This window comes from Tiliqua scincoides, chromosome 4 (genome assembly GCF_035046505.1).
Source record: "Tiliqua scincoides isolate rTilSci1 chromosome 4, rTilSci1.hap2, whole genome shotgun sequence".
Taxonomy (NCBI): Eukaryota; Metazoa; Chordata; class Lepidosauria; order Squamata; family Scincidae; genus Tiliqua; species Tiliqua scincoides.
Window position 1 is genome coordinate 212,943,894 of NC_089824.1, and position 12,763 is coordinate 212,956,656.

A 12,763-nucleotide genomic window follows, 5' to 3' on the forward strand; every position below is an offset into this window, starting at 1 on the left:
TTTGTAGAAAAGTAGAAGTTATTATATTATTTTTTAATGCAATAACATTCTAGAATGAATTTGCTCCAAGTTGCCTACTAGTTATCCTGGAGGGTAACTGACAGTCCAAACTTACCTAAATCCCTGTGTAGTGATGAAGCGGCACAGTCTCTGCTCGGGGTAAAGAGACATTTGTCCCCTTTTTCCTGAGGGAAGCCCCAGCAGCCAATATGGATCAACTTGGAATTGTGCCAACAATATTGCTGGCACAAGTCTGCATTGACCCATGCAGGCAGCTCAGGCCTGGGAAGGGGGGTTGGATATGCCAGGTGCCACTACTGCTAAATGTATCCCCTGCCCCATCTCCTCCCTGTTTCATCCTCCAACCCATTCCATCCCCTACCTGTGCCAGGCTTATCTGCTCCAGTGGGCTGTCCACTGGCCTGTGTGGGAAGGCTTCAGACTTCCTGCCAGTGCGCTGGCTGCTTGCATAGCCACAAAGCACATTACAGCTGCTTTGTAGCAGCTTGTGCTGACAGAACGCATGTTCTGCCAAAAATACTGTTAGGCAGGACTGGTCCATGAGAAAATGACAAGGACCTGTGGGCCAGGGCTTCAACTACTACCCAGTGACCTACTAGTAAGTTTTATTATAGATGCCACACCTCTGTTTGCTTCTAGATTAACCACTGGAAACCCTGACTGAATTCAGCCTCCTAGGAGATGGCACCTTTCAGGCAGCATGTGACCAGTGTCTACAGGTAGTAAACCTTATTATAAATCACATTCTGATTCTTCACGATTGTGTACATTGCCACTCAGAAAGAGGGATTTCTGAGCAGAGGAATTTCAAAGAAAGGCAACATCAGCTCTGAACTAATGTTTCTTCCTAAGAATCATCAAATAGGTGCCACCACACTTCTGTAGTTGTAAACTTGCACTGGAATAATATCATAGGTAGGAAACATAGCTGAAAACAGTATGAAAGACAAGTCAAGGAAAACATTGCCTCACTTAGGCTGCTACTTTCATGGCAAGAGCATGTGAATGCTAGTAAAACTGTAGTTAATATAGGGAATTAGGGCCCAACTAAAAAATAGATACTGTACAACTTGCAAAAAAGTACATTCAGACTTATCATATACTATTTATATTTGCCATTATATTTAAGGCTGCTTCAGGCAGTTTACTAAAAAACTAATTTTGATATTTTCTGCCACAGGTACATATTTTTAGAAGCACTAGCTTTTTCTTGTAACGCATGAAGTACCCCTAAGGCACTCCTGTATTAGTACTCTCAATACTGTATGTTTAGAACAATACAACAAACTTGACCTACGTCTTCATCTGCAGCAATATAGAAGGATATACTTCTGCTTCCAAGATTAAAATCAACCCAAAATTCTTCAAGATTATCATCCACTGGTACTTGTAGCTAAAAAAATTCAAGTAAACAAAAAAACCACAATTAAAAAAATTATACATAATATTCGTATTTGTACAGAATCAGAATAATCAGTTTCTCCATTTCAGCTCAATCCTATACTCCATACTCCAGACGGGCCAGTCTGAGCAGTGCAAACCATGGCATATGTCCATGGACGCTGGCACAACAGCCCTGCCAGAGAAGCAGACCACCCACTGGCAGACAAGCCAGCCAGGGGCAGCACAATAATAAACTGGCACAACTCCACCAGCAGGTAAGCCAAAATGGGGAGAAGATTGGGGCATGAGGGACAAGGAGCTGGCATATCCCCTGTCAAAAGACAGACATGCTGGAAAACAATTACACCACCAATAGAGCTGTCACCAACAGAAAGGGGAAAACCCATATGGAACAATGGGAAAAGGTAAAACTCCAGAAAATCTTACCTTCCGTCCCACCCCCCTTCCTGGCCAAACCACTTTCCTACAACAGAGTATAGGATACAGTACATGACTCAGCTAATCAAAGAACACCACACCAATATTTAAGCTGTTGCCAGGGAGACTTTGGTCAGATGATAAGGCTTGCAGCATGAGGCTATACTTCTCTGACCTCGAGTTTTTCACACACAAAGCACAAAAAGGGGAAAACTGGCGATGGGAGCAACGTGAAAGGGTACTTGGTGCACAAAGGGAACACTTTGCACAGAACCTCTGGTTCTCATGACATGTATAGCAAGATATTTTAACACTTCTCAGAATTGTTATTGCAGAACCTCTGTCCCAGGAGGACTTCAGGCACTAATTATCAACATAAATCTCCACTCCACCACACCAAGGGAAGGCAGAAAAAGGCACTCCATGCAGGTAAGCAACAGAGGAGAGGGAATTCCATATTGCCACACACTGCTGCAGCAATTCTGTCTCATGCCTCTGTTCCTCTCCCCAATACTGATCCTTCAGGATTGTCAAACATGTCTTTGCTATCAATTGTATTGCCTAACCATCCCTACCTTTTGAACAGCAAATAGGAGTGAGTGCCTGCTCTCTCCTGGTGAATGCCAGGTACTCCAACCACTGCCACTGCTGGTTAAATATCTGAATCCCTTATGTTTTTCAGGTCTACACCATTACCATGTGGGGCTAACCAGCAATTTTTCAGAGTCCTACTGCATGCCTTGTGTGAGTGGGAAAGGTAAGGACCATGCTCACACCCACAACAGGCACAATTGCATCACGAACACCAAGTATGCATTTCAAGCAAGAGAACATGTTACTGATGCTGTTGTCTATACCTTTATTCCGTGCTTCTCCTTGCTTCCCACAGACAGCTGTCTCACAGGTGAAGACACCATGCAGACCCCAAGAGAAGACTGCAATCTGCCTGCCTGCTTGCAGTGCCCAGTGTGAACCCATCTACTACTCAATGAGATTGCTGGTCTACTCCTTCCAATCAGGACTCTGTGGTTTTGCAAAACTCCACTGCAGACAGTGAAACAACTGGGGTAGCTAGACTTTGATAGGACTTGGTTGTCTGTTGAATAATTTGTAGCGGCACAACAGTCCTGCTGGAAGGAGATAGCTGCCAACCCTACTTGTGTGTTTCCCTTTCAGATGCTACTCCATCTTTGAGACCGTACAATAAAAACTTTGACCTAATCATACTTGTTGTATTTTCATCAGTATATACAGACTGCTTCTTCCCACCATAGTTGTTTTTCACTTCAGCTGGCCTAGGATGGGATTCTCCAAGGGAGAGGAGGGTGACTGTCTGCTCTCAGGATCTGCAGCATCCTCACTCTGACTCCTGGGGCTCCAGTGGTGGAAGGGTGCTCCTCTGTGGCCATAAGACCCCTGTTCTCTGCTGTTATGGTCTATATGGCACGAGGAGGGCAGTATAAAGGGATGGGGAGGTGTTATAATGACAGCCATCCATGCCAACAGGTGCCAAAGATGATACAAACAGTGTGGAGTGTGTGTGGATGTAGCTAGACTGACGAGCTGCTGGAGCAGACGCCTGTGTCAATTGGCAGTCCATGATTGGCCCATGCAATGCTTGCTCTGATAGATCTATGTGCTACAGCTTATCTCCTGCTGTAGCTCAGTGGTTAAAGAACAAATGTGAGTAGTGCTAACCCCCTGCTAACTGGTTAAGAGGCACTTTTTCAAGTGGGTGCTCCTCTTTTATTTAGCAGGGGGAGAGTAACTGGCCCACCTCACCCCAGCAGTGTCTTTTCTAGTGGCTGTCTGCTGGTGTTGCATCTTTTTAGATTGTGAGCCCTTTTGGGACAGGGAGTCATTAGATATTTGATTTTCTCTGTAAACCGCTTTGTGAACTTTTTGTTGAAAAGCAGTATATAAATACTGTTGTTGTTGTTGTTGTTGTAGTGGCTAGTGTGGGTTCTAGACCTTCCTCACCCTCTTCATTTGTCTCTGCCATAGGTTATGGCTCTTTGCATGTGGGGCCAATGTCAGGACGCCACTCCAAGGCTGAATGGCTGTGTCTGAGTTTCCATGGTCACCGGCAGCGTTACTCGGAGGGGATGAACCAGTGTGGCATTGTCTGATCACTGGTGCTTGTCTTCCCTCTTTGTGCTGGATGGGCTTCATATGTGGCAGTCACTGCACAATCAACACAGTGTCTGAATGGGATTAGGCTGTCAGTTTATGCAGCTCCTCTTTTTTCCATTTGCTTTGATTCTTCATCAGTCAAACAGAAAAACACAATCAATAAGTCATTTTTAATCAAAATCAGTGTTTCCCAACCTGGGGATTGTAACCCTCCCAGGACTACTGAAAACACTGCTTTCCCCTTAAGAGGGGGTGGCAATGGGTGGGAATGGTGGCAAAGGCACTTCCAGGATTGTGCCACCGCTGAGAAAAAGGAGGATTCCCACATATCCAGGGGTTGTGCCAGTCCTCTAGAGAGTGTGAAGGACCCATAGCACCTTCTATGGGCCTCCCCATTCCTCAGAACAGCTCCTCAACGCAAGAGCAACCCACATCTGGTTTTCATTGCAAAACTGGAATTGGGTTGTGATTGCATCAAAGAGCTGATCTGAGGTGCGGGGAGGCCCACAGAGAGGGGGCCTCCCCCGCATCATTCAGAGGGTTGGCAGGACCTCCTTGGTATGTGGGAAACTCTCCTTTTTTTCTCTATGGAGGCGCAGTCCCATAAGTGCCATCATCACCGTTGATGCCGAGCCCTGTCCATCAGTCCCCCGTCACAGCCCTCAAAGACTTTGTGGTTCCCCAATTTTCAAGTAAGGTTAGGAACCACTGATCTAAATAGACTCATAAACATTCAAAAAAACTTTTAAAAAAAGGAAATGTGCATAATTCAAAAGAAACATACCTCATGTATACCAAGGATAGCTGATAAACAAGGATATGTAAATACCCTGCAAGAAAGAAATTTTAGAAATCATTTCTTAAAAATCATTTTTCTCTCTGTGTAATGCCTCTGTATCCATGGGGGACTCATTCCAGGGTTCTCCTGTGGATACAGAAACCACAGAAACAGGGGAACCCTTTCTCCGCAGCCATCGTGCACCCCCCAACTGCACGCCCCTTAACGTTGTTGAAAACCTTAAAAGGGCAAAAATGTTCTTGGTTTCACAGGTCACTATAAGCATTCAAGCTTACAGTGACACACAGACAGGCTACCGACAGCCTGAATGCTTGAAAAGATTAGATTGATGCTAACAGGAAGAAGGAAGTTAACTGCTTCCTGTTAGCACTGATCTAGTCTTTTCAAGCATTCAGGGTGCCGGCAGGCTGCCTGCATATCACTATAAGCTTAAATGCTTATAGTGACCTCCAAAAGCAAGAACATTTTTGCCCAGGTAAGGATCACATCAAAGTTAATGGGTGCGCGCACACACACACACACACACACACACCCCTGATTCGCAGATAACTGAATATGTGAATACCTGTATAAGCAATTTTTCATCATTTCCTTTTTTTCTTTTAATGGGAAAAAAATTAAAGTTCAGGCTGATGACCGAAACAGTTTCTAAAAATAATATATGTATTCAGTGATGAGCAGGTTGACATGGTCACTACTGTAACCTGAGAAGCAGGTTGCACACCCTGTACTCTGAACTTAAAATCCAAATTTCTCTGGTCACACAAATTTTACCTGCATTCAAACAAATGAAACATGCAATAGACTTCTGCAGATATCACATCTGCAATCAATAGCTCCATCAGTTCTGATATACATAGGATGCAGGATATTACACAACAACAACACAAGACCTTCATGTTTAAAAAAATTTTAGGGTCTGTTTTGCACATATTTTTGGAAAGTGCATAAAGAACATAAGAAAAGCACTGCTAGATCAGGTAAAAGGCTCATCTAGTCCAGCATTCTCTTTCCCACAGTGGCCCACCAGCTGTCTTTGGGAAAAGTTGACCAAGTTAGACTACTAGTTAGGTTTCCCTGCCCAAGTTAGGTCGTGAAATTTGTGAAACTAAGTTTAAAAAAAAAAATTAGGTTTCCCAGCTCGCCTCCCGTCCTCCGATTCACCACTTTGCCCGGCCCTAGACACTTCTTCCAGTGGCTACCGTCTCCAGCCTATGGGGAGAAACAGAAGGAAAGCCGGAATATGCCTGAATGAATGCTGCAAGGGGGGGGGGGAGAGAGAGCCCTGCACTGACAAAAATTTTATGCTAGGAAAGTTTTATTTTTATACTTTTATTTTATATTTTTTTATTTTATAAAATTTTATTTTATACTAGGAAAAAATTTTATGCTAGTGCTGTTTTTCTCCTGAACAGTCCTCTCTACAAAGTATTTGTATGGACATATATAGGCATACAGAACTATATCCATATGTATTTCCAGTGTCAACAAGAGCCACTTTTTGGGGCAGTGGCATCTTTAAGGGGGTGCGAGGGGGTCCGGACCTCACCAGGTGACACGCTAGGGGGTGTTAGGGGAGGGTGATGCGCCAACTACCCCACCCCTGTCCTCCAAAGGAACCTCCTGCTCTGAAGTTCAGCCAGGCGGAGGCTTCTGAGGCGAGCCTTGCAAGTGTGTGTGATGCTGCAGGAGCCTCCTGCCTGAGTTCAGAAGTTTCTGAGGCGCTGCACGTATGTGCAAGCCTCACACCTGCAGGTAATGTAAGGAAACCTCCAGCTTGGAGGGGCTTGTGCTGGAAGTTGCTGGGGCGGCTCTTGTGCCCTCCCCTCTTTCCTCCCAGCCCTCTCCCGAGCAGCCTGGGAACTCCACAGCACTAACTGGGCTTTGCACGTTCCCTCCTTCTTCTCTGTGCGCCAGGTAAGGGGAGTTCCTGCTGCCTGCAGGAACAGGAACAGGGGAAACAGGTTCCTCTATCCTGCCTAGCATTTGCTTTGTTTTTGCAAATGACTGCTTTTTGCAACTCACTGTTAGCATCCTTCAGTCTCGGAAGACTATGGTATCACGCTCTGAATGGTGGTTCTGGAACAGAGTGTCCTCTCCAGTGTGCAAAGCCTGGGTAAAGTAGTTATGGAGGATAGACTGTTTCCCACGCAGCAAATCCCCCCTCTCCACGTAGCTGAAATGGTCCAATGGAAAGGCAGAAGCCAATACGGTGGGTTCCAGCAGCAGGAGTTGCCAGATCGTGACTGTGTTCAGTCATGGACTGCCTTAGGGACTCCGGCTCCAGATTTTGCCTCAAAGTTGACTCCTGAAGCCTTTTCCATAACTGGATGTAGCCACAAGGCAGTGGAGGTTTGGGATCAGAGTTTTCCTCCTCTCAGATGAGTTGCCTTCCCAGGCTGAGTACCATCTACCCAGTCGCCCAATCCTCTGCATGTATACTCAGAAGTAAGTCCGATTAGAGTCAATGGGGCTTACTCCCAGGAAAGCGTGGAAGGGCTGCTGTCCCTTTAAAAACAAAGCCTGCTTCCTGCATGCCCAGTGAGTTCCCTGTTTGGAAAGGAGGGTTCAGTTCTGCCTTTCCCGGTTTTTGGGGGTGGGGTGGGGGGGTTTGGAACTACCCTTTATCAGAGTGGTTGGACTGCAGGCTCCACTCAGAAGCCCAGAGAGAGGACAAGAAGAGTGACAATGGGGAGGTGAGGATTTCTTCCCCCCAATGATCATGGGGGAGGGCAAAAAAGTTAGTTGCCCAGAAAAAGGCAGCCACTGGAAATCTAAAATAATGCTCTGCAAAAGTAGAAGGGGAGGTGCACGAAGGTGGGAGCAAAGGGCTGACCTAGTTGTAGCCCTGATGCTGTGTCTGGGAGGGGAGATATTTGCAAAACCCACAGCAAATTTACCTCATCCTTGGGCTTCCTCCCTTCCCTCACTCCCTCAGCCTGTATATTTTCAAGATTATTGCCTTTTCCAACTTTTTCTACATTTTAAAATTTCCTTCCCCCCCCCCCACTGTTCTTTCCCACCCCAGATAGATAGAACAGAACAAAAAAGGGGAGGGAATATCTGTAGACAGAGTTTCAAGTGAGTCAGAAGCTGGAGAAGGGGGGGGGGAGCCTGGAAATGCATGCCTCTCTGTAATATTGCATCCCAGCAGGATCAATGTCAGGGCAGTACTACAAGGGTTACAATGCAATTCAATCCATGCTTATTCAGGAATTAGCCACAATGCATTCAACTGAACTTACTCCCAAGTAAGGGTGTGTGGGATTGCAGTCTCCTCCTTTGATTGAAATTGAGCATTGGAAGTTGTTGTAGGGTATATCAGGGAGCAGCATTTGCACAATTGCATATATATTTTGCAGGATTTGCATACTGTGCTCCAATTGCAAAACTGGGAATTATTCAAGATGTTTTGATTTCTGTTTTGTTGAGGGGTGAGCTAGGTAAGAACAAGGAGTGATGTTATTCAAGCTAGTGCTATTGGTAGGGAAATAATGAGACAGGAACTCAAATCTCCTGGAGCTGAGAATTGCTGTAGTTTTGGATGCTTTAGAAGAGAGTGACCCAGTGTGTCTTTAAGCTGGGTAGCCTCTATCTGGAATGCTGTAGCTATGGATACTCCGCACTGGTAGAGGGTTGGACTTGATTATCTTGAAGGTCCCAACTCTGATTTCAATTATTCTCCATGTGACATCCTGTGATGTAGTAGTTGGCAACCTTTGGTCTCGAAAGACTATGGTATCACGCTCTGAATGGTGGTTCTGGAACAGCGTCTAGTGTGGCTGAAAAGGTCAATTCGGGAGTGACAATCCCTTCCACACTGGGAGCAAGTGCAGTCTGTCCCTGGTCTGTCTCCCTGGCTATGGGCCTTCCTTCTTTGCCTCTTTGCCTCAATCTGTTGGCCAAGTGTCTCTTCAAACTGGAAAAGACCATGCTGCACAGCCTGCCTCCAAGCGGGTCACTCAGAGGCCAGGGTTTCCCAACTGTTGAGGTCCACTCCTAAAGCCTTCAGATCCCTCTTGCAGATGTCCTTGTATCGCAGCTGTGGTCTACCTGTAGGGCGCTTTCCTTGCACGAGTTCTCCACAGAGGAGACCCTTTGGGATCCGGCCATAATCCATTCTCACAACATGACCGAGCCAACGCAGGCGTCTGTTTCAGCAGTGCATACATGCTAGGGATTCCAGCTCGTTCCAGGACTGTGTTGTTTGGAACTTTGTCCTGCCAGGTGATGCCGAGGATGCGTCGGAGGCAGCGCATGTGGAAAGCGTTCAGTTTCCTCTCCTGTTGTGAGCGAAGAGTCCATGACTCGCTGCAGTACAGAAGTGTACTCAGGACGCAAGCTCTGTAGACCTGGATCTTGGTATGTTCCGTCAGCTTCTTGTTGGACCAGACTCTCTTTGTGAGACTGGAAAATGTGGTAGCTGCTTTACCGATACGTTTGTTTAGCTCAGTATTGAGAGAAAGAGTGTTGGAGATCATTGAGCCAAGGTACACAAAGTCATGGACAACCTCCAGTTCATGCGCAGAGATTGTAATGCAGGAAGGTGAGTCCACATCCTGAACCATGACCTGTGTTTTCTTAAGGCTGATCGTCAGTCCAAAATCTTGGCAGGCCTTGCTAAAACAATCCATGAGCTGCTGGAGATCTTTGGCAGAGTGGGTAGTGACAGCTGCATCATCGGCAAAAAGGAAGTCATGCAGACATTTCAGCTGGACTTTGGACTTTGCTCTCAGTCTGGAGAGGTTGAAGAGCTTTCCGTCTGATCTAGTCCGGAGACAGATGCCTTCTGTTGCAGTTCCAAAGGCCTGCTTCAGCAGGACAGCGAAGAAAATCCCAAACAAGGTTGGTGCAAGCCCTGCTTCACACTGCTTCGGATGTCAAAGGGGTCTGATGTGGAGCCATCGAAGACAACAGTGCCCTTCATGTCCTTGTGGAAAGATCTGATGATGCTGAGGAGCCTGGGTGGACATCCGATCTTGGGGAGAATCTTGAAGAGGCTGTCCTTGCTGACCAGGTCGAAAGCCTTTGTGAGATCTATGAAGGCTATAAAGAGTGGCTGTCGTTGTTCCCTGCATTTCTCCTGCAGTTGTCTAAGGGAGAATACCATATCAGTGGCGGATCTGTTGGCTCGGAATCCGCACTGCGATTCTGGATAGACGCTCTCTGCAAGTACCTGGAGCCTCTTTAGTGCAACTCCGGCAAACAGCTTTCCTACAACGCTAAGGACAGAGATGCTGTGGTAGTTGTTGCAGTCACCCCTGTTGCCTTTGTTCTTGTACAGTGTGATGATGTTTGCATCCCTCATGTCTTGAGGTACTCCACCTTCTCTCCAACAGAGACAGAGGATTTCATGCAGCTCAGTGACGATGATCTCTTTGCAGCACTTTAGGACTTCAGCAGGGATGCTGTCTTTTCCAGGTGCCTTGCCAAAGGCAACGGAGTCCAGGGCCAAGTGAAGTTCTTCTAAGGTTTATCAAGCTCCTCCATCACAGGCAGGCACTCAGTGTTGTTCAGCACTTCTTTGGTGACTACATTTTCTCTGGAATATAGCTCAGAGTAGTGCTGCACCCAGCGTTCCATCTGCTGCACCCAATCATGGATGACCTCACCTGCGGCAGACTTCAGAGGGGCAGTTTTCTTCTGTGTTGGACCTAGGGCCTGCTTGATACCATCATACATCCCCTTGATGTTGCCCGTGTCAGCTGCTATCTGTATCTAGGAACAGAGCTGGAGCCAGTAGTTGTTAGCACATCTCCTGGCAGTCTGCTGCACTTTGCTGTGAGCAGCTCGGAGGACCTGCAGGTTGCGCTCACTGGGACAGGCCTTGTATGCTGCTAGAGCTCTCCTCTTTTCCTCAATGACTGGTGTCAACTCCTCAGAGTAGGCTTCAAACCAGTCTGCTTCCTTGTTGGTCTTCTTGCCAAATATGGACAAGGCGGTGTTGTAAACGGCATTCTTGAAATGTTCCCATCTGTTGGATGCGTTTGCGTCGGCCAGGCCTGGAAGAGATTCCTCAAGCGCTCGTGCAAATTCCTCCACTCTTCTCTGATCCCGGGTCCTGCTGGTATCAATGCGAGGTCTTCCTTCCTTTTCGTGTGATATAGTCGCTTTGTTTGCAGTTTCACTCTGCTGCACACCAGGGAGTGGTCAGTGTCGCAGGCAGCACCCTGATAACTGCGTGTGATCTGGGAAGGCTGGAGTGTCTGGTGAGAATCAGGTCGAGCTGGTGCCAGTGCTTTGATCTTGGGTGTCTCCAAGAGACTCTATGTTGGGGCTTCATGTTGAAGAACATGTTGCTGACACAGAAACCATGATGACAGCAAAACTCTAGCAGGCATTGGCCATTTTTGTTCATCTTCCCACATCGCTGGAATGGTCCAATGGGAAGGCAGAAACCAATACGGTTGGTTCCAGCAGCATCGTAGGAGTTGCCAGAGCGTGACTGTGTACAGCTGCGAACTGCCTCAGAGACTCCGGCTCCGGATTTTGCTTCGAGGTTGACTCCTGAAGCCTTTTCCACAACTGGATATAGCCGGAGTGGAGGGGCAGAAAGGGAGATTGTGGGGGATGGAGGACTGCAGGGCGAGAGAGGAGGGTTGTGGGTAACGGAGGACTGCAGGGAGAGAGAGGAGGGTTGTGGGGAATGGAGGACTACAGGGGGATAGAGGGGGGTTGTGGGTAATGGAGTATTGCAGAGGGAGAGAGGGGATGAGGGTAATGGGGGATTGCAGAGGGGGAGGGAGAGGGGAGTTGTGGGTAATGGGAGATTGCAGAGGGAGAGAGAGGATGAGGGTAATGGAGGATTGCAGAGGGAGAGAAGGAATGAGGGTAACGGAGGATTGTAGAGGGAGAGAAGGGATGTGGGTAATGGAGGATTGCAGAGGTTGTGGGTAATGGGGGATTGCAGAGGGAGAGCAGGGGTGAGGATAATAGAGGATTGCAGAGGGGGAGAGGGGGGTTGTGGGTAATGGGGGATTGCAGAGGGAGAGCAGGGATGAGGATAATGGAGGATTACAGAGGGGGGAGAGAGGGGGGTTGTGGGTAATGGGGGATTGCAGAGGGAGAGAGAAGATGAGGGTAATGGGGGATTACAGAGGGGGAGAGAGGATGAGGGTAATGGGGGATTGCAGAGGGAGAGCAGGGATGAGGGTAATGGAGGATTTCAGAGGGAGAGCAGGGATGAGGGTAATGGAGGATTGCAGAGGGGGAGGGAGGAGAGGGGCTTGTGGGTAATGGGGGATTGCAGAGGGGGGAGGGAGGAGAGAGGGGGTTGTGGGTAATGAGGGATTGCAGAGGGAGAGCAGGGATGAGGGTAATGGAGGATTGCAGAGGGAGAGCAGGGATGAGGGTAATGGAGGATTGCAGAGGGTAATGGATGATTACAGAGTCATCCTGTGATGACTCTTCACATGATGTTGAACATTGCTTATAGTATGATTTCACATAGAAAGCATTGAGAATCAGAATATGTATGTATAGAACAAGCGTGTTCTCTATTGAAGCCAGTAGAATAAACCTGTTGAAGGTGAATCCAGTTCCCGAAATTTGTACATTTAGGCAGTGTGTATGATATTGTAATTTAAAGGTGCAATTTTAATGATGTGGGGCGGGGCAATGATGCATCTCCTCAGGGTCATTGCATGGGAGAAGGTCCATTATGGGGCGTGACGCGCTGGCCTCCCGCACCAGATGACTCAAATCCTAGTGACGCCACTGTTTTGGGGTGAGGCATACACAATTTTCAGGGGAAAATAGCATCAGGAAAAAAGCTTAACCCCCTCACTCTCTATACTACAGTCCCAATTGGGGACAATAACGCACAAATATCTTTTTGTAACAGAAAAATAGATCCAGACATCTAAACAGGAGGCTCCTAAGTCACATCTAATACAAATGTTTAAGATGGTAGAATGCTCACTCCAACCAATATTTCTATCCTGCAATACTATCCATTTTACTTCAATCAAGATCAATCCATATTATTCA

General features: G+C 47.2%; 1 protein-coding gene and 1 long non-coding RNA gene across 2 annotated transcripts in view; one reads left to right on the forward strand and one right to left on the reverse strand.

Annotated features, from left to right (window-relative positions):
• The window catches only part of SYCP2 (synaptonemal complex protein 2), a 69,800-nt gene that overhangs the window by 48,268 nt on the left and 8,769 nt on the right, over positions 1-12,763 (reverse strand). Inside the window, 2 exon segments of the mRNA XM_066626430.1 lie at positions 1,319-1,414; positions 4,760-4,805. Coding sequence (XP_066482527.1) covers positions 1,319-1,414; positions 4,760-4,805 — 142 coding nt within the window.
• Positions 2,198-2,856, forward strand: LOC136647756 (uncharacterized). Its single transcript, XR_010794300.1, has 3 exons — positions 2,198-2,271; positions 2,525-2,599; positions 2,732-2,856. It is a non-coding gene; the product is annotated as an uncharacterized lncRNA (long non-coding RNA).